General features: G+C 39.8%; 1 protein-coding gene across 1 annotated transcript in view; it reads right to left on the minus strand.

Annotated features, from left to right (window-relative positions):
• The window catches only part of Auts2 (activator of transcription and developmental regulator AUTS2), a 1,016,386-nt gene that overhangs the window by 535,376 nt on the left and 455,082 nt on the right, over positions 1 to 25,928 (minus strand). Inside the window, exon 3 of the mRNA XM_055606033.1 lies at positions 4,506 to 4,607. Coding sequence (XP_055462008.1) covers positions 4,506 to 4,607 — 102 coding nt within the window. The remainder of the gene's footprint in view (positions 1 to 4,505; positions 4,608 to 25,928) is intronic.

Raw genomic sequence — 25,928 nt, forward strand, 5'->3', positions numbered from 1 at the left:
TTTTAGCTTTTTGGTTTGTGTTAACTAGTCCATTTTGAGTTGACTTTTTGACTATTTTGTGAAGAAGTTGGAATTTATTTCTATGAAAGTCACAGCAGTTAAAAGGGCAAAAGCACCCAACCACCATGAAGTCAGTGAAGATCCTGAACTAACCAGGCTTCCATTCCCTAAGCCAGCCATTCTTAAACCTTTGGCTGTGGGAAAAACTGCCTGCCTAGAATCCCAGCACTGAGGGCTGAGGCAGTAGGATCAGTAGTTCAAGGTCATCCTTGGCATTACAGGCAAGTTTTATGCCAGCCTGGAATTACAAGACACAAAAACAAAAACAAACAAATCACACAATATCTTAAAAGAGCTAAGTAAGCATTAACTATTTGGAATTTAGGTCAGTGCAGTACTTAACATTTTATGATTATATAATTCTATCAAAAAACTAATGAAACCTATCAAAAAAACCCAAAAAAAACCCAAACTAGCATTCTTATACACAGAATTACAAAAACAGTACTCTTTATTTAATAACACATTAGAAAATACTGTTTAAATAATAGCTTTGCTTAATCCTCTAAATTCTTCTAAGAATTCAAAGTTCCATATACCAAACAACAAATTTTTCTTGGAAGTGTAAGAAAGAAAGTTGTGTTTTGGTGTTGTCTACTTTGGTTGATACAGGAAAATATAACATTATCATATAGTCATATCAAATGTCAGGGTAAAGCAATATATTTATGTAATAATATGTCAAAGTGATATATTTAATTTTATGAAATGGGATGAAGTAATATATTATCACACAAAGTCAGTCAGAGTAATGTAGTATCACCATATGGTACAGGTCAGAACAATGTAGTATTATCTGATGGAATGGGTCCTGTGGAGGTTTAAATAAGAGTGGCCCCCATAGAATCATATATTTGAATTCTTAGTTGCTAAGAAGTGAAATTCTTTGAAAGGATTAGAAGGTATGAACTTATTAAAGGAGGTGTATCACTAGAAGTGAGATTTGAGGTTTCAAAAGGCCACAGCAGGCTCAGCATCTGTCACTCTGTCTCTGTCGCTCTGCTTATGGATCAGGACATAGCTCTCAGCTACTCCTCTAGCACCATGTCTGCCTGACAACATGATAACTGAGCCTCTAAAACTGTAAGCAAGCCCCTAATTAAATGCTTTTGTTGTTGTTGTTGTTAGTGTTGCCTTGGTCCTGGTGTTTTGTTTTGTTTTGTGCCCCAGCAAAAGAAGAGTGACTAAGAAAGCCAGGATAATAAAGTATTATCCTGTGAAATGAGTCAGGATAATGCAGTATCATCAGATGGAATGATGTGATGTAATGCAGTATCATATGGAATGGAGAAGGATAATGCAGTATTATCCTATGGAATGAGTGAGGGTAATGTACCGTTATATAGGATGGCCTGAGCAATAGAGTATTGTCATTTGGGATGGTGCAGTTATCTGCAGCCTTTTGTTTTAGTGGATATGTTTTAGTAAAAATAGTTCGGAATACAGAAACTTAACTTAAGCAACCATATAGCTAGATATAAGGATGGATGGATAGATAGACAGACAGACAGAAGGCAGGCAGGCTGGTGGTTAAAAACGACTGCTGCCACACCTGAGGATCTGAATACTATCCCTGGGACCCACAAGGCTGAAGGGCAGAACCAACTCTCACACGTTATCCTTTTACCTCTGCACCCAGGCCATGTCATGTGCAACCTATACACACATGGGTCCTTTCACACATAAAATGTAACAAACATTGTAAGTCCCTGCTTATAGCATTTAATGCTCAAAGTATGATTTCTCGGTTTCCTTGATGAAAAAAAAATCTGTGGTATTTTCTCTGCAACATACTACCTGTTGCTTCAAAGTGAATGAACAGAGGAGAACTTGAGTTGGTAAAAGACTGTTTCTACATAGGTAACATTCGGCATACCTCTCCTGCTTTGTAATGTTTGAGAATTGAAAACTCTACTGAAACGATTTTTTTCAGGACAGCTTCCAAGTGTAACTCACACAGGCAAAGATGGGTCAGTAATGCTGCTGATGCGACAAGTGAGGAAAGGACATGAAACAGATCCAGGAGCTGCAGCAGGGTTTGCAGCAGGGTAGAAAGATTTCAGACGCAGGGATAAGTACTACAGTAGCCTCAGGTTACAGAAGCTTTGGAACCTACTTTCCTTTGAAACATAACCATCAGCTTTGTCATTCCTAAGATTTTAAATTACCATTTGGAAAGGTAAAGGAATCTGGGCTTTGTTCTAAATTCAATCTCTAGCCCTGGGTATCCAAGCTACCCAGAAGGAGGGGTGGGGGATGGGCATGGTTATTATTCTATTAATGAGATAATCTACTTTCCCTTCTCAGAAGCCTCCTTGGTGGAGCCTCAGCTTGCCTACTGAGTTAGGACTCAAAAAGCATGGCCTTTTGTTTTTCTTTTCTTTGTCCCTCTTTTGGGTACTGGCCAAAGGCTAAGCTACTTTTCTTGGCATGCTGGGCCTTTTCACTGTTTTTCTGAACCTCCTCTCCCCTTTATCCATGTGACTGCTTATAAGCAGAATGGCTTTCTGTCTTTCCTTCTTTTGCCTTCACCTGGCAGTGTAAAGTCTGGCAGGAATCAATCTATCCTAATGAGACACTTGTGCCCCCCTCTTTGGCCATCAGACTATTGAAAGAAAGGACCCCAAGAGATTAGAATTGCCCCAGGAACTTCCTTCTGGGATTAGGAAAGCCTTTTATAAAGCCCGCAGGGTAGCTAAAGGAGGAACTTGCTTGCTTAAAGAGAGATTGACAAGTGACCTTGCAGGAAAAGACCTGCAGCAAAGACTTGGCAAATAGACCACTACACCTGGCTAGACTGCTTAATTATCCGTATTTCTTGCCTTCTTACCTAAACCTCACGGTCAAGCATTTGGAGGTGTTGCTGTATCCTTTTGTCCCTCTTCTCAGTGTCCTCAGATTGAATAAATCTCCTTATTACAATTTTTATTATTAATTTGACTCTTTTTAATTGGCTTAACTGAGGAGAGGTGACTGAACCAGGGTTGTTAGGGCACAGGCCTTGACCCCTAGTCTGGTTACAACAGCTGCAGAAATTTACATCCTGTCTGCTGTGTTGTTTTTCTCTTAAAGACTAATAAAACTGTTCTTGAGATGCCTTTTGATTCCCTGCCTAACTTCTTTTATTAAGGAGACTATGAGCCCAAAATGGGACCTCAGTTTCCTTGGTAACATGGGGCAGTGTGTAGTGAGGAAACCTCTGGCCTGCAGGTGCATGGGGGCAGGTCTAGAGGGAATAGGCACATCCAGAGTCTTTTTTTTTTCAATGTCTCCCAATTAGAAATTTATTAGGAAATTTATTAATAATTCCCTCTCTTGCCAAGTACCTGACTGGGCAGATATCCCATCCTAACAGAAGAAACAGAGATGTACTGGTACTAGATTCCAAGGAGTAAATTACTAAACGTCTTGGCATAGCCACTTGATGTCATCTTGCAGGTACAGTAGGGCCTGACTGCTGTTCTGATAAACTATTACCAGTTCTTTTGGTTTTATTTATTTAATATAAATACAGTCCGGGTGAGTGAGCTTGACACAGTATGTACAGGTAGAAGTTGGAGAACAAATTTCAAGACTTAGTTCTTCTTTTTTCACCTTGGCAATTCTGAGAACCAAACTTATTTCTTCACCCTTACCAGCAAGCGCCCTTGCTACTGAGCAATTTCACTGACCTGTCATGTCCTAGGGGAAAAATATCCCTACCTCTATTATGCTTTTCTTCATGTTTATGTATCTGTGTGAATGTATGTGAATGTTTCTGTGTGTGTTTGAAGTTGTTGGCAGTACTTGTGCATGTGGTATGGAAGCCAAAGCTGACACTGGCTGTCTTCCTCATTTACTCATTTATTCATTTCTATTTTATGTATATGAGTGATTCACCTGCATGGATAGCTCACAAAATCTAGAATTCCCTGGAAATGTAGTTCCAGATGGCTGTGAGCTACCACATGGGTGCTGGGAGTTAAACCCATGTCCTCTGGAAAAGCAGTCAGTGCTCTGAACCACTGAGGCATCTTTCTAGGTCATAATCTCTATTCACCAAGGCAAAGCTCCTCACTCACCCCTGGACTGGCTGTTGTGGTCTGGTTACTGTACCAGCTTGTTGCAGGATTTCCTGTCTCTTCCTCTTAGGCCTGAGATTACTGTAGGATCCTGGGCTGACCTGGCCTCTCCTTGGGTTCTGGGAATCTGAACTCCGTTTTCAGGCTTTTACAGCAAGCACTTTTACCCACTTAGTCATCGCTGAAGCCCCATAATTTGTTAAACTACATTGTAGGTCAACCTATATTTTGGAATGACAAAATAACGGAAAGACACAAACACATACACTGAGAAAGCACGCCTATCAGCTTTGTGCAAGTGAGCCATCTGAAGGGAAGGCGTGCGCCGTGCACCAAGAGTGTGGCACGGTGGTCCAGGAGTTGTCAGGTACATTTTAAACTTACGTCGCTGAGCCTCTCGCGAGAGCTGCTCCGGTGGAAGGCCTTGGATTCTCCGCTGGCACTTTCGCTGTCACTGTCCCTGCAGCTGTTCTGTCCTGGTTTGAGCTGAAGGTGAAAGAGAAAAGCAAAACAGAAGAAAGTCAGCGGTATCCTTGCACATACATTTCTTGGATTGTGATCTGTGAGCCCTGAGGATGACAATTTAAAGTTCTGATCCTCAACATTCTATTTAGTTGAAATTTAAAAAAGTTTAAGTTTGTATGTGTATGTGTGTATATGTCTGAGTGTGCATTTGAGTGTACGTATGTATTTGTGTGTGTATATATGTGTGTGTATGCATGTCTATGTATGAGTGTATGTATGTATGTGTATGCATCTGTATGTATGCATGTGTGTATATGTGTGAGAATATATGTATGACTGTCCATGTGTGAATGTATGTATGTGTGTTTATACGCATGTATGAGCATATGTACGCATGTGTGTGTATTTATGTGAAGTGTGAATGTATGTGCATATATGTGTGTGCATGTGTATGCATGTGAGTGCGTGTATGTCTGTGTATGTGTGTACATGTGTATGCATGTGTGTGTATATGTATACTCACATATGAGTGCAGTGCTATGGAGGCCAGAAGAGGGCACTGAATCTTCTGAAGCTGAAGTTACAGGTGGTTGCTGTGAGCTGCCTAACCTGAGTAGTGAGAAGCAAACTCGGGTCCTCTGCTAGAGCAGTACATGTCTTTAACTACATCTCCAGAACCACATATTTAGCTGTTTATTTTACACAGGTATCCCAGATGACTCGGAATTTATCATGCAACTGAGGGTAATTTCTGATCCTTCTGTCTCTACTCCCCTTCCTTAACATCCTACCTAATTCTTTGTGGTGTGTGTGTGTACGTGTGTGTATAAGTCTTTTACACAGGGTCTCATGTAACTAAATGACCTGGAACTGCTTCTGTATCTAAGGGTGACTTCCTCCATCCATCCCTGACTAGCTGGATTACAAACATCAGCATTATCACCTGGTGTTATCCAGCACTGGGGATGGAGTGCAGGGCCCTGTGCATACTGAGCAGACACTCTCCCAGCTAAGCCATACTCCTAGTCTTGTGGCATGATAGACTGGCCATCCTTCAGCCCTCACCTGAGTCCATCTCACCCACAGAGGCAATATCCCCTAACACCCAAATAGAACATTCTTACTTGCAACATCTCAATAAAGCCATTTTTTATTACTTTCTTCTAAACTGTGTTTCCCAGGAAGTCTTCTCTAATAGAGCTCAGAAAATAGTGCTAATTTCACTTTCTATCCTCCTGGGCCCTTTATGGACTGAGTTTTATTCCACACTAATGTGAAATTTACTAATTCAAACCTAATTCAGATGCAAGCTGCATGGTGTGTTATAGGTCAGAATAGCATCCTTTCAAATGTTCGCCTCTCAATCTTCGTAAATCAAGGATTTGGGGGCTGGGATGTAGCTCAGTAGGAAGGGTGTACACCTTTAAATGTGAGCTCTTATCAAACGGGCTTCATCTCTGGCCCTATTAATTATGATACATTAAAAAGCTCATTACATTTATTTTTTCCTGTATGTGCACACTATGGAGAAGGCACACATGCCTCACTGTATTTATGGAGGGCAGAGGATAACTTGAGGGAGGCAGTTCTCTCCATCAACCATGTGGGTCCCAGGAATGAAACACAGGTCTGCAGGCTTGCTGGAAAACTGCCTTTACCAGCTTGAGCCCTCTCACCCACCTTAATTTTTCCAAGTGCAAAAAGGGAGTAATATTGCAATAGTCATACTGACCATCACCCTGTAAGTAGACATACGCTCTGATTCAAAAGCAGCATCAGAACTCTTATTCTTGATTGGCAATATAGTTCACTCATAGGATAATTGCACAAAACCCTGGGTTTGATCCTTTGTATTTCAGAAACCCTGCCAGGTAACACACATACCTGTAATCCCAGTGCTGGGAAGGGGAGGCAGGGCTAATGGTAGTTCAAGGTCATCCTTGCTACACAGTGAGCTCAAGGGCAACCTGAAACACATGAGGCCCTGTCTCAAAAACAAGATAAGACAGGACGTATTATTTAACTGACTCTTTCATAATAGGATGAGGAAAACAGGAATGAGGAATGAGCAAACAGGAAGGATGAGCTCAGAGTTAGGCCAAAATCTTGAACCCAAACTCGTGATTCTATTGCTGTTTGCTAACTGGTTGACTACTCAGTGCCCAGTTAGAGGTTCACATAGAACACACAAGTCACAATTCTGCAGGGTATTACCATTTCCTTTCTATTTTAGCATATGTGGGGTGATGGCTTATCTTGCAAGGATTTAGTTCCTTGAATCTACATGGTAGAAGGAAAGAAACTATTCCTTCAAGCTGTCCTTTAACCACCGTGTGCACCCACACATGCTCACAAATAAACAACTGTAATTTAAAATTGAAAAAAAAAAAGAGTATCATGGAATATTCCTAATATACAACCAGCTTAACAAAACCTAGACACTGCAACTAGTCCCTTTACCATGCTTCTTTCATGAACGGGAAATTATTTTATAACGAGACTCACAACAGTCTTCAGAGGCTCAGATGTCAATTATCTGACTAAATGTTGATCTGGGCTGAGGGCAGAACCCAAGGAGGAAGGCAAGGAATCGGCCTGCTTGCATTCTCGAGGCCCTGACGGCAAACACACTTAAGTGAATTCTGTTTGGAGAACTGAACATAAAATCCACACCTCATGCTACCCCTTTTTCTTCCAAAGCCCGGCTCAAGTTTAAAGGAAACTTAGGATTTTAAGCTGTCAGCCAGCTCAATATTTCAAAGACACAGACTGACTACCCTAAGCACTAAAGCTAAACCACAAGATCTCAGGGAAGATGTGCTCATTCCTAATCCCACGAATATATTTCAAGCTGGTATTTTCAGCCACAACCAACGGATCATCTTGGGGTAGCATAAGTAGCTGAGAAGTTGTAATCCTTTGCCTGGAATTCCCAGCTATTACTTACAAGCAGGAGACACCACAAAGGCCAGGTGCGAGCTTAAACATTTAAAGACCTGAGAAAAATCAATCTGCTTGCATTGATTTGTCCCAACATCCACGGTGGCCAGCATGAGAAAGCTTTTGCTGTAACACGGGCAGTGAGAAATCTGCAATGCCAGCTTTACATTTTATGACTGTGTTTACATAAAAATTTCTGTAACCCATTCTCTAATTTCACTGGAGACAACTGAATTAGACCAAACTAAACAAAATGAGGGAATGAGAATCTAGTATGGGTGGTGTTAATTCTATCAGCGGAGTTATCTTTTATAAAACATAAGACGCCAAGTTTTCTTTTCATTAGATTTCATTGTGGAAAACATGTTCTCTGTATTCTGGTACTGTGATCTCAGGAGTGTGTCAACTGTTATTAATGGCTGGAATGGTTAATCTTCATTGTCAACTTGATGGGATTTAGAACTACCTAGGAGACAAGCTTCTGGGCAGGCCTGTGATGGAGTTTCTAGACTGGGTTAACTGAGGGAAGAAGTCCCACCAAGAATACAGGCAACAACAGTCATAGAATGAATAAAAAGGAGAAAATGAGAAGGGGCTGGCGTGATGGCTCATTTGATAAAATGCTTGCTACACAAGCATGAGGACCTAAGTTTGGATCCTAAGATCCTAAGTAGAAAGCCAAGCACGATGACATACCCTTCTAATTCCAGGGCTGTGAACGCAGATGCAGTAGGATCACTACGAGATTTCCTGGCTAGCCAGTCTTGCCAGATTGGCAGGTTCTAGTTCAGTGGAAAAAGTCAGGGGCGGGGGGAGAGACTACAATTCTAGACACTGTTTTGGTGATGTGCCTACATACACTTAAGGCCAATGATTTTGCCACTGCCATTCTATCAGAAACTGAAATTCACAAAACTGCTTCTACTTGACCAATATATAGATGATTCAACATTCAAAGCCATTCAATGGACTTCAGAGTATGGAAAGGCTAGAAGGTTAATACAATGAGAGGAAAATGACCCAAGATCAATCTCATTGCATGGTTGTGAGAATAAACAAGAAGAAATTGGGCAATCAGAACTATCCTACTAATTCTGACATCTACCAGCAGGTAGAGCAGAAGTTCCATCACACATCAGGGATCATAGAAGCACAGTACAGAAAGCACACAACTCCCATAATAAGTATGATGCAGAGACACAGCTCTCACCCCGAAGATGATGAGATATAGCTCATTCTAGAGCCAATTGTGGCTGACCATATACTGTGAAATGAACTTAGGTTTCCCCAAATTCCGCATTCCAACATGGTAACAGTTTGATGAAGGTTTTATTTTAACAAAATAAAGGTCATAATGGAAAGTATTTTTCAAATACAGTGGTAGAAGCTTCAGATGGGTTAGAACAAAGCACAGAAATCGTGACTACTGGCCTAAGATGCCATCTGAATGGGTCCTTCATCTTGATTGACAGAAACTAGAGATATGTTTGTACATTCCAAAGGATTTACCTAATGTTTGCTATGTTAGAGAGGACCCAGATGTAGAGGGGAGCAGCAAATGGCTATTAAAAAGGCTACAGATGGCCCAAGATGATTTGGCTCTGGATTTGCAAGATGGCAACTTCTCCACATCACTGAAGTTCTAATCAGTTAAGCAGACAGTTTTAGAAGGTTCAGTGACAGGTGCCCTTCTTTTCAGACACTTTCCTTGCACATGTGAATTCAGGATGAACAAAGGAGGGAAGAACAGAGCTGAAAAGATAGTTGAGATACCTCAGTCAGCTGCCATGGAGCGAGCTTACTTTGTACTAAATCTCAGCAAAGAAGGGAATATTTCTAATATTGCAGATATTTAAAACTGGCTAAATTCTCATATTAAGGAAGTGTGTATGTGTGTGTGTTCAGCAAAGAGGCACAGCCTTTTAGATGTACATTTGCAACAGTTATGGATGGAATCCCTTGGTGTGTGGTGTGGGATGCACTTCTCAAACATATCAGGAAGTAAGGAGAGCAGGATCTATAGATGGAGGACAGACAGACAGATAAAATGATAGTATCTAGGACTTAACTATTGAGGTTACGCCACTAGATTTCACTATCATTTCTATTTCAATACTGAGCTTTTTATTTTTTATTTATTTTTTTTTTTTTTTGGTGTGTGTGTGTGTGTGTGTGTGTGTGTGTTTTCTAAGTCAGGGTCTCAAACTCACTATGAAACCAAGGATGAGCCTGAACTACTGATCCTCCTGCCAAAAACATCACAAGGGCTAGGATTAAAGATATGTGGCACAATGCCTACATAGTATGAACAGCTTTTAAAAGCTAGTATAATCATCATGTGTATAGAAAACACATCAACTCATTGTCTATCCCCATTTTAAAGAGCTCTTCTACTATCATGTATATGTGTATATGTCTAACTGCATGTCTGTACGTGTCACTGTGGGAACCCATGGAAGCCAGACGTGGGCATCAGATCCTCCAGAGTTGGAGCTACAAGCAGTTGGGAACCACCTAACGTGGATGCTGGGTACTGAAATTCAGTCCTCTGGAAGAGCAGCAAGTGCTCTTAATGCCTGCGGCATCTCTCCAGCCCCATGTCACTTTTAATCGAAAAATCAAGAGTATATAGAATTTGTTATGATATAAAATATTTGGGTTGACAGCTACCAAGAATTTTATGATATGAACATTGACACCAAGTTTCTTTCCAACTTGCCATACTTTTGGACTAAGTTCAAATGAGATCAAAAATAAAAATCTCATGACAGTAAAGGTTCCTCCTCTGTCCACAGCTATTTTTTAAAGTTATACTGTATTTAACTCATCATCAGTGAAGGGCTGTTTGATGGAAAGCTGTATTACCTCTGTGGAGACAGAGAACAATTCGTGTTGCAAGTTCTGTGATAATTTTTTTTTTTTAAATAATGAACACATTTTAGTACGTGGAGGTAAAAATGTAGGTTCTAGAATTTTTAAGACTTTGTTATAGACTTGTATTGCCCCCAAATACATAATTAAAGACCCAACCCTCAGTATTACAGAGGGGGACTGTACTAATTGGAGTAATAAAGTTTAAAGGAGGTGGGCTGGAGAGGTGGCTCAGAGGTTACGAGCACTGGCAGTTCTTCCAAAGGTCCTTAGTTCAATTCCCAGCAAATACTTGGTGGCCCATAACTACCTATAATGAGATATGGTACCCTCTTCTGCCCTGCACGCACAAATGCAGGTAGAATACTATATAAATAATAAATAAATATATTTTTTAAAAAGTTCAAAGAAGGCCACTGGGGTAGTGCTACAGGGTATCAGTGTGTCCTCCAAACTTCACTTGTTGGGAATTCAATCATCAGAACAATACTTTTATGGTTTGAGTGACAAATGTCACCCACAATTTCTCTTAATTGAACACTTGGTCACCATTTGGCTGTACTATTTGAGGAGATAATGGAACCATTAGAAGGTAGAGCCATGATGGAGGAAGCATATCACTGCAGTCTGCTTCTGAGTGTTCACTGCATCTCCCCACTTCTTTCTCTCTTTTCCTGCTTCCTGTTCCTGTAGCTGTGTCTTCTCTATTATTATGGACTCTGGATATCTCTGGAACTATAATCCAAACTAGACCCTTTTCTCAAGCTGCCTTTTTGTCATGGTATATTAGCACATCAATGGGAAAGTGACTAACACAGGTGGTAAGGTAATGAGGGCTCTTCATGGATGGAATAATTTCACCACATCCTGATTGCAGAGTTACTGTTGCAGAGGGTGTGCTACAAGTTCAACCCCTCTAACCCTCTCTACCTGGTTTGCTCTCATTCACTTCCACATGTTAAGACGTAACCCTAGGGCCCTCACTCCATACTAGCCCTGTGCCCTGACACCTCCCATCCTGCAGAACCATGTCTCTAGTCTCATCCACTGATGATTATTGCTCTAGCTTGTGGAAATCTTTTATAATAAAAGAAAATGGACTACCACAAGCACATAATAATCTATTCTGACCAGTGTCCCAATAAGATAAAATCAAAGTAGCACTGAGAGAGATGCTGGGATCCCCAAAAACAGAAGAAAAGGCCACATGAGGACAAAGGGAGAAGGCAGTTACCTACAAGACAAGCACAGAGACCCATAAGACAGCCAAATTGGAAAAAAAAAACCCTCTAGCATTTTCCCTTTTCTTTTGGTTGTGTGTGTGTGTGTGTGTGTGTGTGTGTGTGTGTGTGTGTGTGTGTTTATTTTTTGAATCCAAGGGATAGAGCTTTTGCAAAGGCTAGGCAAGCTGTTTACAACTGAAAAGTATCTTTAGCTTCAAACTTGGACTACCATCCTCCAGAACATGAAAATTTAAATTCCTTCTAAGATATGGACTGTGCATTTGTTATAGCATCCCTGGGAGACTAAGGCAATCCTTCTCTTTAGGGTACAAACAGCTTGGTGTCATTCTTCCCATCACAGAGGACAAGACAATAAAAACAAAACAAGCCTAGTTAACTGTACTTCTCTCTTTTTTTTTCTTACCTGAAAGGTATGTCACCTCCCTCTCCCTGTTTGACCTACATCAATGAAGCTTTTGTCACTACATTGTCTTAAGATTGCTTCTGTCAAGTTCCTCAACAGTATGCCAAAGGCATTGGCTACAGCTCAAAGCAAAGGGCTCTAGCACTGTGTCTAATCTACTAAAAGTAAAATCAAGCTGATATAATGACAAATAAAATCTTTCTCTACCCCTATGCTGCTGAATATTACTCAAGACACTAAGAACCATGTTTTAATTTAGAATTTTATGCTCCTTGTTTGTTTTTGTCTTGTTTGTTTTAAGACAGGTTTCATGTAGGCCAGGCTGGTGTCAACTTGCTGTGTACCCAAGTTTAACCTTGAACTCCTTATCCTCCTGACTTTCTCTTGTGAATGTTGAAATTGTAGGCATGCACCACCACAGCCTGGTTATGAGGTGCTATGGATGAAATTCAGCACCCATAACACTGAGTCCCATCCCTGTCCTTGATTTGTAACAGTGCAGAAGAGCTAACTACTGCCTTTCTATCCTGTAGTTCTGCCCCATTTCTGAGGAAGCTTCATCACACAGTGTGCATTTCAGATCAATCCACATTACCTGATTTTCTTATTTGGCTTTAGGCATATGTGTACCTTGGTGCATTTTCTTTGCCCTTGTAGGGATGGGCTTAGAGAGATGACCCTGCTGCCTAGTTGATAATATCTGGACTGAAGAGTCCAGGTCATAAAAGGCTATTTTTCTGAGATGTGTCAATAAGCCAACTGGCAGGTAAATAAAGAGTGATGTACACTAGTTACCTTAGTCAAATTCATCCTTCAGAATGTACAATGATGGATTTTCTTCTGGAAACAGTGATCATGTGTAATTTAAGTTATTTCAAAGAGTCAGGTATAGTAAAAATAAAAGGGAAAGTAGTATTTAATTACTGTTAGTTTAAGAAATCATCATTCTGGCATTTAAGACTTTTAAAAGTACTTGTTCTGCAAAAGGTCAAAAACCACTAAGAGAAGTTAATGGTTCTCTTAAGTATTATATGTGCTTAGTGACAAGATTGCCACTCTAATAATTTAGATGATGTGAGGCATTTAAGAGTCCTATTTATTTTACTAACAGTTTTTTTAAAGAAAAAATTTCTTGTTTTGTTATAAATCAAACCAGTTGAATTTTTCTTAAAATGTCTTACAATGGTAGAAACCTTAAAAAAAATGTACTGCACAGAGAAGATTGAGCTCAATGAGCTCAATGAGCTCTTCCTTAGCATATGTGAGTCTCTATATTCAATTCTCTGTACCATGAAAAAGAACAACAATTCTATTTAAGGGGCTGGGGATGTATCTTCGTGATTAGAGTCTTGCTTAGCAAACAGGAAGCCCCGTGTGCCAGACTCAGTACTGCATATACCAAACTAGTCATGATGGCATATTCTTGTAATTCCAGTATTTGCTAACCATAGGCAGAAGGATCAGAAGTTACAGACCATCTTTGTCAACCTGTCAAGTCCAAGGCCAGCTTGACCAACATAAGACTCTGTCACCCCAAAAGTAATTGTTCAATATTAATAGCAGTGCTTACAAAAATAACTCAATCGGTTATAGAAGTAAAATGTGGACTAATTGAGAAAAAAATTAAAGCCATATGGAGACAGTGGAAGCTTTTTTCCCCTGTCATATTGTAGATACAGTATACATGACTTCTGGTACGTATACTCCTCAGGGCCGGGATGTGTTCTCAAGAAAAAGAACACTAACATTAACTGAATTAACTCTACAGGCAAAAGGGGTCTTTGCAACTATAAGCCAGGATGGTCCTCAGACCCTACACTGGCTTCTGTAGCTCTTACTTCTCTGGAATCTTGAGGGACCAGCACCATAGGCCCAGGGTTTAATGAGTTCACTGCCACACACAGTGATATCTTACTGTTTCAGGAGATGCAAAGTTAAGAATTAAAATCCTATTAAAATCCCAGTTTTAATAGGATGAAGAGATGAAGTACATGTAATTTTAACTTACAGGAAAGAGAAATATAGGAAATTTATATAATATCTCAGTTTTACTATCTCCCCACCCATCCAGTACTGTAATGAATTACAAAGTAATGAATTATTTTGACAAAAGCAATACAAAGGGGAAAAGTTTTATTCTGACTCACAGTTCAAGTGTCTAATCCATCATGGTGGGGAAGTAAAGACAGCAGGAACTTGAAGGAACTGATCATATAGCATCCACAATCCAGAAACTGATCGTGCCAATACTCAGCTTGCTTTCTGTGTGTTATGTATAGTCCAAGACCCCCTAATCAAGGAATGGTGCTGCCCACAATTAAGATGGATCACATACCAACTGATATAATGAAGATAATCCCCTTAGGCAGGGGGCAGGAGCCTATCTCCCAGGTAATTCAAGATTTTGTCAAGCTGATAATTAACACTAACCATCACACATGGAGACCCATCAATTTCCCAGCTACCACTATCTTGCCCAATACACATAGCACTTTAGTGGGAAGGAAAATATTCAGAGAGGCAGAATTTCCAACTCTTGGTATGATTTTAGCTGATCTGCACGAATTCATAAGAAAGTTATTAATGGTCCTACTATACTCAGAAAAGAATGACAAATATTAACTCTAGGCCCCTCAGAAAAAGTAATTGGGATCACACATAGCAGGCATACTCCTTTCCATTGTAGATCCACTCATGTGGCCATTAACTATAGTCATGGTGACTTCAGTTGAGCTTTTCATTTTGAATGCAAGAGCACTGAATTACTTTCTTTTCTGTTATTTTGATAAAACACCCTGACCAAAAGAAACTCAGGGGAGATAGGGGTTATTTCTTCTTAGAGGCCACAGTCCATCATTGAGGGAAATCAGGGCTGGAATTCAAGAAGGAACTTGAAAGCAGAAACACATGGGGGAAATCAGTTTACTGGCTTAGCTTGGTTTCTTATTTAGCCTAGGATGACCTACGCAGGGGTAGTACTGCCCACCGTGGGCTGGAATGTAACAGCGTTCCCCTCTCAACTCAGGTGACAAGGCTGGAAGTGAAAGGGCCTGGTTCCTGAAGTACTGCAGGTAACAGATTCTCAGTGTCACCCAAAATATCACACAGGCTTCATGCGACTAAAACATGAAGAAATGTGACTACCAAATAAAACAGATGTGAGAATGTTGTGCAGTTCTGTGCATCACAACATGTATGCATTAATGAGTACTTCTCAACTGACAGGTGGAGGGACCTGGACAGAGAAAGAAGAGTTCATGTAAGATAAAACAAAACAAAACAACACCCTCAAGAATATGAGCTGAATCCTGCACAAGCCAGTATTTTCAGTTTCTCAGAGAAGACACAAAGAACTGTAAATAATAATAATAATAATAATAATAATAATAATAATAATAATAATGGGCATCTTTAAACTTAAAAAAAATCAGCTTTCTCTAACCTCTACGCTGGAGAGATGGATCAGCAGACCCAGATTCAATTCCCAGCACCTAAATGTCAGCTCTCAACCAGATCCATGGGATCTTCTCTCCTCTTCTGGCCCCTGTGGGTACTGTATACATATGGTGCTTTTGTATACATGTGAGTACTCACACCAAACACATAAAACAAAAATAAAATGCCTAAGCTGGCATTAAACTTAAGATGCATCAGCCTCGACCTTCTACATGTTAGCATTTCAAGCATGCAACACCATACCTAAGATTTATACAGTGCTGAGTATAAAACCAAATGCTGGGCAGGCTCCACCAACAGAACCATAGCATTAGATGCTCAGATTTGATGTTGAATATAAAATAATCCGTATGTGTGAGGGTGGATTTATAGTTTAGCATAAATCAACCAGTAACCAGCACTGTGGTCTTTCTCATTGCATCCTGGGAAGAAGGGATAACTTGACTTCTAAGTCTTAGACTCTCTAGAAACAGTAGAGGGAGAAAAAGGTGGCAGGGTTGGGGGGAGCAAAGGAGAGCAGGAGAGGGCATAAAATACCCACATCAGGTTTATATAAAAAATAATAATTCAGCCAATCAAGGCATGAGTATCCTTTAAAATTCTTCACTTCCCCATTCCAAATTCCCAAAACTCCAAACGGATCAAAGTTTTACAGATTATTTCTCAAAAAGAGAGAGAAGAAACACAAATTAATATCTATTTAAGCATTCTGTTTCATCATGATAACAAACAGATGGTTTTAATATTCTAGAGGCTAATTCCTGAACAATTAAAAACACAGCAAGACATTAACATCTAATGAAACATTTTAACTACCAGTGTATGCATCTGCCATTAATTCCCACACAGTGAGGTCTTGGATCTCCTCAATCTGTTCTTTATTAAGGAAAGTTTCTCCACTCTGAATTTAGTGAAGTAGAGAATTAACAACTGTTTGTAATCAGCAATCAGCAGGATATTTCACCATGTGTACTGAAGTTGCGTACACTATCAGGCTTAAATTTATTCTTAAGGTGGTTTTGATGTACACACACTTGCAAGTTAACAGATCCAACTTTCCAATTGGGAATTCTTCCACCCAAAAATATTAACAAATTGAATGCAGGAGCAACTTTGATCTATAAAAACAAAAAACAAAAACAAAACAAAACCACAACAACAAAAAACCCTTCACGGAGATATGACCGGAAAAGATGCAAGCACTGAATAACTCAGCTAATTTCTGATTCAAATGCCCAGAAACTACCTATAGTGCAACTTCTATCACTGGGACCTGTGTGAAACCAAACATCACAAGGGAAAAACAAGAAACTAGGACACACTACATTCTTACATGCAGAGGGGTTACACAAGATGACCCAGTTACCATTAAGCTGGCTTCATTTTTGTGCCAATATGAATAAAATTTGATCTCCTGAAACATGATTTTTGAGTAACTGCATATAACTCATTTAATCTTAATTTCTGTTTTAATGTGTGTGTGTGTGTGTGTGTGTGTGTGCATTTGTACATGTGAGTGCAGTGCCTTCCAGGGCCAGAAGAGGGTGTGAGATGCTATGAAGCTCAAGTTCCTGTCAGTTGTGAACCATCCAATATCAGTTCTGGGAAACAAATGGGGCCACTGCAAACATGTCATTGCACTCTTTAACAACTGAGCCATCTTCTCCAGCCTCTTAAATTATCTGATAGAATCTTCTGCATACAGATTTGAAGGTTTTCCCCATACAGACAAGAAATAACAGAGTCCCAATTAAAATACTCAGGAATGGAGTGGAAAGCTGAGCTCAGAAAGCACAAAGATCAATGATCTGTGTGTACATGCTTGGACCACTGTGCTCAGTTAGAGCCTATTGTGTGTTCCAGGTTCCTTCCCCAAAGGTCCATGCAGTTGTTTGCCATGTTAGTGTTAAGTGTGGTTAACAAATTCATACCTGGCATTTGTAGACAGGCTTTCTTATCCCAGACTCTGAATCACTTCCAAAACATTGTATTGCCATCACAGGCAACGTTGTAATTGACAGAAAACACAGACACACCACAGCCAACAACAGTGGCTTGTTTCTCAGGAGAAATAGTACAAATTTTGATTTAGTAAGCAAACATTTATGGTAAGCGATTACAACATGAGAGACAATCACTCCAGCAGATCTATAATAGAGTAAAGGAAACTGTACATATACAGTGTGTGAGTGTGCATGTGTGTGCCTGTGTCTGTGTGCTTATAGAGAAGAGTCTTGCCACGTACTACTGCCTGGCCATCAAAGAAAGATGCTCCTGCCTCGTCCTTGCTGATGCTTCAATTACCTGTGTCAGTCACCATGTCTACCAATTATATCATGTATCTTGATTAGCAGTATTTATGATAATGTCTTTCAATTCTGGGTGATGAATACACCATTTTATGGGATTAATTATGATAATATGAAAAATAAACTGAATAACATTGTCTCAATTTCTTCAAAGACTGACAACTTAATAATTGAAGACTTTTGTTCTCATTTTTTTTTTCCTTGCAAAATGGTCTCAATGAGGAGCAAGCTCATCTCAAACACACAGTAGGTAATCCCCCTGCCTCAGAATCTCAAGTACTAGGATAATATGCATGGCCATTGATGAGCTCTTTAACAGAGACTTATAAAGGGGGGAAGGATCATGTTGAGAGGGCAAGCAGTTAAGAGTAAACTTTCTTCATTTATTTCAATCATCGGAAGAAATGAATTGGTATAAAATAAAAAGATGGGGGAAATGTAATAAAATGAAATCAGTTTTGTTTCTTACTCAAAACCTGTGATACCTACAATTCTTACCCAGTTCATAACTTAGGCATTACTGAAAGTCAATATTCTCCTGTCTCAGCAGCAGCACCAGGTTCTCCTTCACACAGTACTAGGGATGGGACTCAGGGCGCCCTGCAAGCTTTGTGAGCCCTCTACCAGCCAATCCACATCCCATACTCCACATGCAATTCTCAGTCTTTAAAGACAGGCTCCAGAGACACATTTAAAAAGTCATTTTAGAGACCCAACCTCCACCGTTTTACGTGTAAAGGGGGAGGGAACTGTAACATTTTCTTTCTTACATTTTATTTATTTTTTGGCAGTTCTTATGAAAATTCATAAGCCAGATGGCATTCAATAAATGTAAAGAGCTCAAGAATTTGGTTTTATAGAAAAACATCAATTAGCGTAGGAAAATTAGCAATTAAGCAATCATTAGCCAACATATATCAGTATTACTAACGAGTGAATGTATACGCTAAAATCCCACATGAAATCTTTTAGATGCACACTGATCTGAGGCAGCGCTACTTCCTCCAAAATGCTTACCACAACCTCATCACACCTGCCCTTTGGTTTCACACTGTGTTATCCTTCTAGTATAACACTATCTTCCTGGATCTTCTCAGCTGTTAACCTCTGACCCATAGCACTTGCTATTGCTTGCTATTTTAAAACTTTCAAACCTCTCCACTTTCTCTGTACATATAACTTAGTTTGATCATTTTAAATAAAAAAAAATGGGATGACCATTAAAGCTCTCTAAGCCCAGAGACTTTGTGGTCAGAGCTATGGGTTAATTGAATGGCAAGTTTCATCCATAAAGGATTTAAGATCTGTTCTAGAAGATAGCCCTAACTCACACTGATAATGTGTGCAATAGTAGCCTCTTATTTCAGCCGAGTCTCTCAATGATGGTGAGACTCTTCAAATTCAAGTGACATTATGACTAATGCCAAGGAAATGTTCATGAACTGGGGACATGGCTCAAGTTAGTAAAGACCCAGATCCCCATCACTCTTACAAAAAGCCACGAGAGGTGTCACATGCCTATCACCCTAGTGCTAGGCGACACAGCCAAGAGGATTCCAGGGTCTCACCTGTCAGCCTATCCTAGTCTAGACAGTGAACTCCAGGTCCCGAGACACATTTTATTCATAGTGGACTATGAAAGAGAAAGGCACCCAATATCAGCCTCTGGTTTGTATAGGCTTTCTTGTGTTCCCACACATACACCATACATACATTCACACCCATACCCACACCCACCCACCTACCCACCCCTCCACACACACACACACACACACACACACACACACACACACACACACACACACACACTATAATTATATATTAAAGAATAATAAAAAGAGGCTCATGGTGTTACAGCAATATGTATGAAGTAATGAATACCAACCACTTGAAGAACTGCTTATCGGAACAATTTTGACAGCAAGAACTCTATTTCAAGGCTAATGACTTCTACAGTTCTGGGGTACTGTTCAAAACAGAAATTTATTTGTCACATTTACTTATGTCCTAATCAATTTTTTATTTTTTTATTTTTTATTTTTATTTTTTGGTGATGCTTTAATGTCAGCAGCACACTTTTAAAGATATAATTTCAGTGGAATACACACTATGGTTGCATGTGTAAGGAGTCAACAGGTGAATTTGGAAAAAAAAAGTTTGTACCAATTACTCTCTATTCTATTTTTCTATCTATTAGTGTGGGGACAAAATGCACTTAAACTAGAAGCCACTTAGGGGGAAGAAAGGTTTATATGGCTTATAAATCCATCAGTGAGGAAAGTCATACCAGGAACTCAAGGCAGGAAATAGGCAGGAATCCTGTTTGCTGACTCACTGTCTTAGGTGAATGATTACCAAGCTTTCTTATATATAGTCCAGGACCACCTGACCACAGATGGTGCTGCCCACTGTGAGCTGGGACACCCTGTATCAATTAACAATCAAGACAATCGCCTATGAGCCTGTCTATAGGTTAATCTGGAAAAGGCAATTACTAAACAGAGATTCTTTTTTACTGTGATTCCAGGCTATGTCAGATGGAAAGATAATGCCAGCTAGGACGTGTTTTTTTGTTTTGTTATTTTAACCACTTACATTCCGAAAGCTAATAAAATGTTTACTACATAGTGCCTAGAAAAATTGTCAGAAGAAGATGTTTCCAAAATCTGACTTTTCTAGATCTATCGTGAAATTTAATTGTGCTCATAACACAACTGTCATTTTTACACTACGAAGGGTCAATAGTTGATATATACTTTCCAATCTATAAATAGGTTAGACGTAAACTCTGTGTGCGTGTACACATGGAGACCAGAGGTCAGCCAGAGGCTCTGTGCCTAAGGAACCATCCACTTTCTATGTTGAGACAATGTCTCCCACCAGACCTGGAGCTCACCAAGTAGGCTGGGTTTGCTGGCCAATGAGCCCCTGTCTCATTTTGCCACTGCTGAGATTATGAGTTTTTACCACCATACATGGCTTTCTAAAGCCATCAGATGTAATTGCATTAGCTTCATTATAGTAACATTTCTTTTCAATGATATCCAAATGTATGGTACATTAAAAATACTATCCACTCACAAAAAAGTAAACATACTCCTTTCTACTACTCAGTGTTGTGCTGTCTACATTGATTTTGCTTTAAGTCCACAATTTCTTCTTCAGCCAGTTTCAGCATCCTTTCTCATAACTGTTTTGTTTTCTGAGACTTGGTCCCTCACCAACCTGTAATTCTCCAAGACTGGACAGATTTCCCCAGGGGTCACACAATCCTGTCTTCCAAGCACTGGGATTATAAGTAAGTATTATCAAAGATCAAACTCAGAATTTTACTCTTGTAAGGCAAGCACAATGCTTTATTTACTAAGCTAGCATGCTCTTTCTCTGGATTTAAAGCTATAAACTGGGAGAATGAGAGACTAAGAGATGGAAGAGGTATGGAAAAGAGAAGGAGGGAGTAAGATTAAAATTTGTTTTTCAATAAATGTTAACCAAGTTATAAAAACAACCAAAGATCTGGCTTTCATCCATAGACCACATGGTTCCAAAGTAACATAAAAGGATGTAAAAGTAACCTACAACCAGTTTTTTAAAAAACTAGGGGGGAAAAAAAAACACAAAACAAAACAGATTACAACCTGTGGATTAATAAGGTCAAGGGAGAACAGGGAGACATGACCTGAATACCAACTGTGGAAAATTAAAGGTAAAACCAACCTTTTTTTTTTTTTTTCCTAGCTTTTCCCTCCCTCCTCCTTATTTTCCTTTTTCATTTTGAATAAGACAGAAAACCTAGTGCAACCCCAGGCTGTCAACCGCCAGTACCTCACAGCTAGCCATGGCAACAGCTGCAGCACTCGGCTGTAATAAACTGGTACAATTTAATAGCTTTTATTGTTCTGCGGTGGTGTCTGAGCATAGCTGCTCTCCCCTCTTAGGACTCCAGGGCCCCGCAAGGGCAGCAATGAGAGGAGATCTCATTTACCTAAAAGCACTTATAAATTTTTAATTTGCTTTAACAAGTAAATTAACAAGTCCCTCATTCAGGCAAGTTTTATGGCTTCTTGCCACTTGGGAAAGGCCGTAAAAGTTTTATAGATAATCCAGAGCTACTGAGACTGCTCATAATAAATTGTCTGTTTCCTGTTATTTTATCAAACCATTGGGCTTCTAATGACTTAAAGTCACAGTTTCCTTATATTCTGGCTTTTTATGAGGCTATATTTATAAACTCCAAAGAATACCTTAAATTATACTAGGCCCTTGTTAATCATTACAAAGACTTTTTTTTTCCTTTTTAAATGGGAGCTTACCTTCAGCTCAAACCTGGCTAATAAACATAGTGACATGATGCTGATTGTACACATTATTTAAGGGACTTCCTTGGACAGACTTTCCATTAGCAAATATGTTGGGGAATCTGCAACCTGATACATTCTGTACAGATGCACTCAATGCATAATGGAATTTTTTAAAACACTGGATTTTATCTAGTGGCGAGCAGTATGAGGAATATAAATAGTTACTTCAGTACAAGCACTGGACCCTGTATTCTATAATACCATGCTAGGCAAAATGTGCTCACTGGTGAAGTAGTGGCATGACTGTTATACAGTAACCAACTGCTTCTGATTTGAGCTGAGTTCTGCTCCTGAGGAGGAACTTGGTTCCTGGTATATAGTAAAATGGGTCAAAAAACCCCCGAGGTCAGGGCAGTCTAGGCCCTAAGGAAGAACCTACCCAGGATATAGCAGCTGTGGTCATTTCTAAAAGATTAAACCAAATAAAACTCAAGCATGAAAAAAAGGAGGGTTTCTTAGGCCCAACCCTGGGTGGTGAGCTATTGGCAGTTGATGGCTGTCCATCAAGAGAGTCCCTTTTTAAAATAAATTTTGGGGTGTGTGTGTGTGTGTGTGTGTGTGTGTGTGTGTGTGTGTGTGTTGGCCACTGGCTGGTTGATTATGTCTCAATGACTATACAACCATACACACCCAGGTAGTAGTGGGTTATATAAAAAGGAAAAATAAAGAAACCCAGTGAGCTTTAGTTTTGTTTTGTTGTGGTTTGTGTCTGAAATATTCTACACATGCTCATGGTTTGAATGCATGTTCACCAGCAGATGGTGCTGTTGTGGTAGGCTGTGGAACATGTGTGAGGTGGAATATTGGCACAAGTATCTGACTAGGAAAAGAACTTTGCTGGTTTATAGCTCCATCTGGGTTTTAGTTATTTTCTGATTCCTGGTCCACCACAACGTGAACAGACATTGCCACACCTGCCTGCTGCCCTGCCTTCTCCATTGGAACAGACTGAAACATAATGAAACCTTCCTCCTTTAAGTTGTTAAGTTAGTTATTGTCACAGCAACACAAAAGTAAGTAATACAGGATCCCCAGGGAAAGTCACTATTCACCAAGAAGAAAAGGATGTATATGAGGCTCTTACACAAAATGCTGAAGAACAAAGTGTGGCAGCACAAATCTGTAATCTCAGAGCTCAGAAGGAAGAGGCGGGATAACCACAACAAGAATGAGAGCAACCTGGTATTCACAGCGAGTTTCTTGCCAGCCAGGCCTACATAGCAAGACCCTCAATAAATTCAAAAGGCCAAGCAATGACATCATAGTTCACTCAGCTGTGACACACAACCAGAATGTAAGTTCCCAATTCATTCGTATAAATTACCCATCTACTTATTCCAGAAAGACAATTTCACAGAATCATATTGCCCAGTGTAATGTGAGGATCCACTGTTCACTTAATTGAAAAAAATTTACTGTATGTATGTGTACACTGAATGCATGTATGTCTGTGTGCTCTTAACACCTAAGCCGTATCTCCAGCCCACAGGTTCACTGTTTGAATGACTGTTCTTGTGCGGCCTCATATTTGACTCTACTCTTAGCTATATCATTTTGTTCAGTGCTGCATAAAATGTGGGTCTTAGACAGGTGTCAGAACACAGTCACATTATTCACTCTTCTCCCTTGTATGTATGGAGGGGTATGTGTGAAGGCAACACAGGGTAGAAATAGAAGAAGGGTGTGCGCTAGCAACCACTGGCACCAGTGCTGCCCAGAATCACCTCAAGAACAGTACACATAGATTGACACCAACTAGCTGGTTCGAAATTGTTATTTTGATAGAACCTACAATCACCCAGAAAGAGATTCTCAGTGGGGGATTATCTAGATCAGGCTGGCCTCTCAACATTCTCTGTAATAAATTATTAACTGGTGTGGGAAGACCCAGCACAGGACCCCCCTGGAATGGCAGGAGTTTGAGGCTTGGGCTGTGTAAGAATGAAGATGGGAGCTGAGCACAGGTATGTATACATCCCTTCATTTAGTTCTCTCTTCTCTTGGCTATGAATGCATTGTGACCAGATATTTCAAGTTCTTGCCGCCTTGATAACCAATAACATGCAACTGTGAGCTAAAATAAACTTTCTCTCCCTTATAACTGAATAGGTTGAACTATTTTATCACAAGAGAAATGACACTAAAACATCAATTATTCTACCTTTAGGAAAACTTCATTTCTAAGTTAATTGTAATACTGTATTCTAATTTTTTCAGAACATTCTGGTAGAATGAAAGAAATCATCTGCATATCTTCCTTGAATTTGAAGAAAGGAATCACCTTCCTTTTGCGTAGAGTATGCAACACAGGTAGACTGAGTGTTCGTCCTATGGCAGTTAAACTTCATTGACAATGTGACTGCATTTAGAATCACCTAGGAGTTTAAGATATGTTTCTGAGGGTTTCTGTGAGGGTTTTTCCCAAAGCTGGGGATAACCAGCCCATGGCCTGGGATGCCAGAAAGGATAAAACGGGATTAAAAGGGGAAGAAGTGGAAGGTATGGCAGTACTCTCCTGTCTCTGCATTCCTGTCCACCATGATGTAAGCAGCCCTGCCACACTTTCTTTATCATAATGGGATGAGGCCTCTAAAACCATGAGCCAAATTAAACATGGTTCCCTCAAGCAGCTGATTACAGGACTGGGAAAAGCAAACTAAAGCATACTGCTACTTTCATATAAATCCTGACATAAGTAAAAGCAACTAGGTTAACTGTACTTATATCAACAATGTTTACAACCCATCCTTATAACCATTTTGCTTATCTGAGCCTGTTTCAGAAAAGCAGACGCAGGCTCGTTCTTGAAGTCAGAGCTGCGGAGGTTCCAGAAAAGTAGAGGCTCTCACAGCATTATTAATGGGTATATTGGGGTTTATAAATAGGCACAGGGTAGAACGTTCTCCTGTCCTGAGCAGTGTGTGAGAAGAGAGCGCCCAGAGCTGGAGCATAGCTGTTGCAAGAATCAGGGGCTTTGCTCAATTCCTTAAGTAAACACATCCAGCTTACTCGTCAGGAATGGCAAGGCACTAATTTGAATGGAAATGAAGAAAGGTTTTGATTCTTTGCTAACTCAATTATAAGTTACACCACATACAGGAACACAGTAAGTTCTTGTTGAACACAGTATGAAAGGGCAATATGAAACCTGTAGGCGAATAATTAGTTTTACTTTTTTCTCTCGCTCTCTAGCACCGCAAATACTGTTTTCCTTGTCTTTCTTTTAAAAAAATATTTTTACTACATTTATTTCTTATCAGGAGAAAGTCACATGTATTCCACAGTGCACATACAGAGGTCAGAGAACAAGTTTCAGGAGTCTGTTCTCTCCTTGCACCCTGTGGATTCTGGGAATCAAACTCAAGAACAACAGGTTTGGTGGGAAGTACTTTCTTTCCCTGCTGGGTCTTCCTGTTGGCCATCTCTTTTTCTTTTAATCATGATATCCTGCGGTACCTCCCATAGTGCTGGAAAACAGTAGATACTTAATAAACACTTGTTAAATGAATGTACATACTCCACTTGTGTAACAGTTCTGGCTTCTTAAGAGGACTGGCATAATGTCTCCAAAATAACAGCCATTACTTACCCACTCTGTAACATGACCCTGAACAAGAATAAAGGGAACTTTAGGCAGGTTCCAGGAAATGTACATAACTTTTTAAAGATGTTATGACCATGTGATTCTGCACACATCTGCAAAGGATGTCTTATGTACATGAACACAGACAAGCAAACATACCTTGATCTGCAATCTA

This window comes from Psammomys obesus, unplaced genomic scaffold, assembly GCF_907164565.1.
Source record: "Psammomys obesus unplaced genomic scaffold, mPsaObe1.curated_primary_1811, whole genome shotgun sequence".
NCBI lineage: Eukaryota > Metazoa > Chordata > Mammalia > Rodentia > Muridae > Psammomys > Psammomys obesus.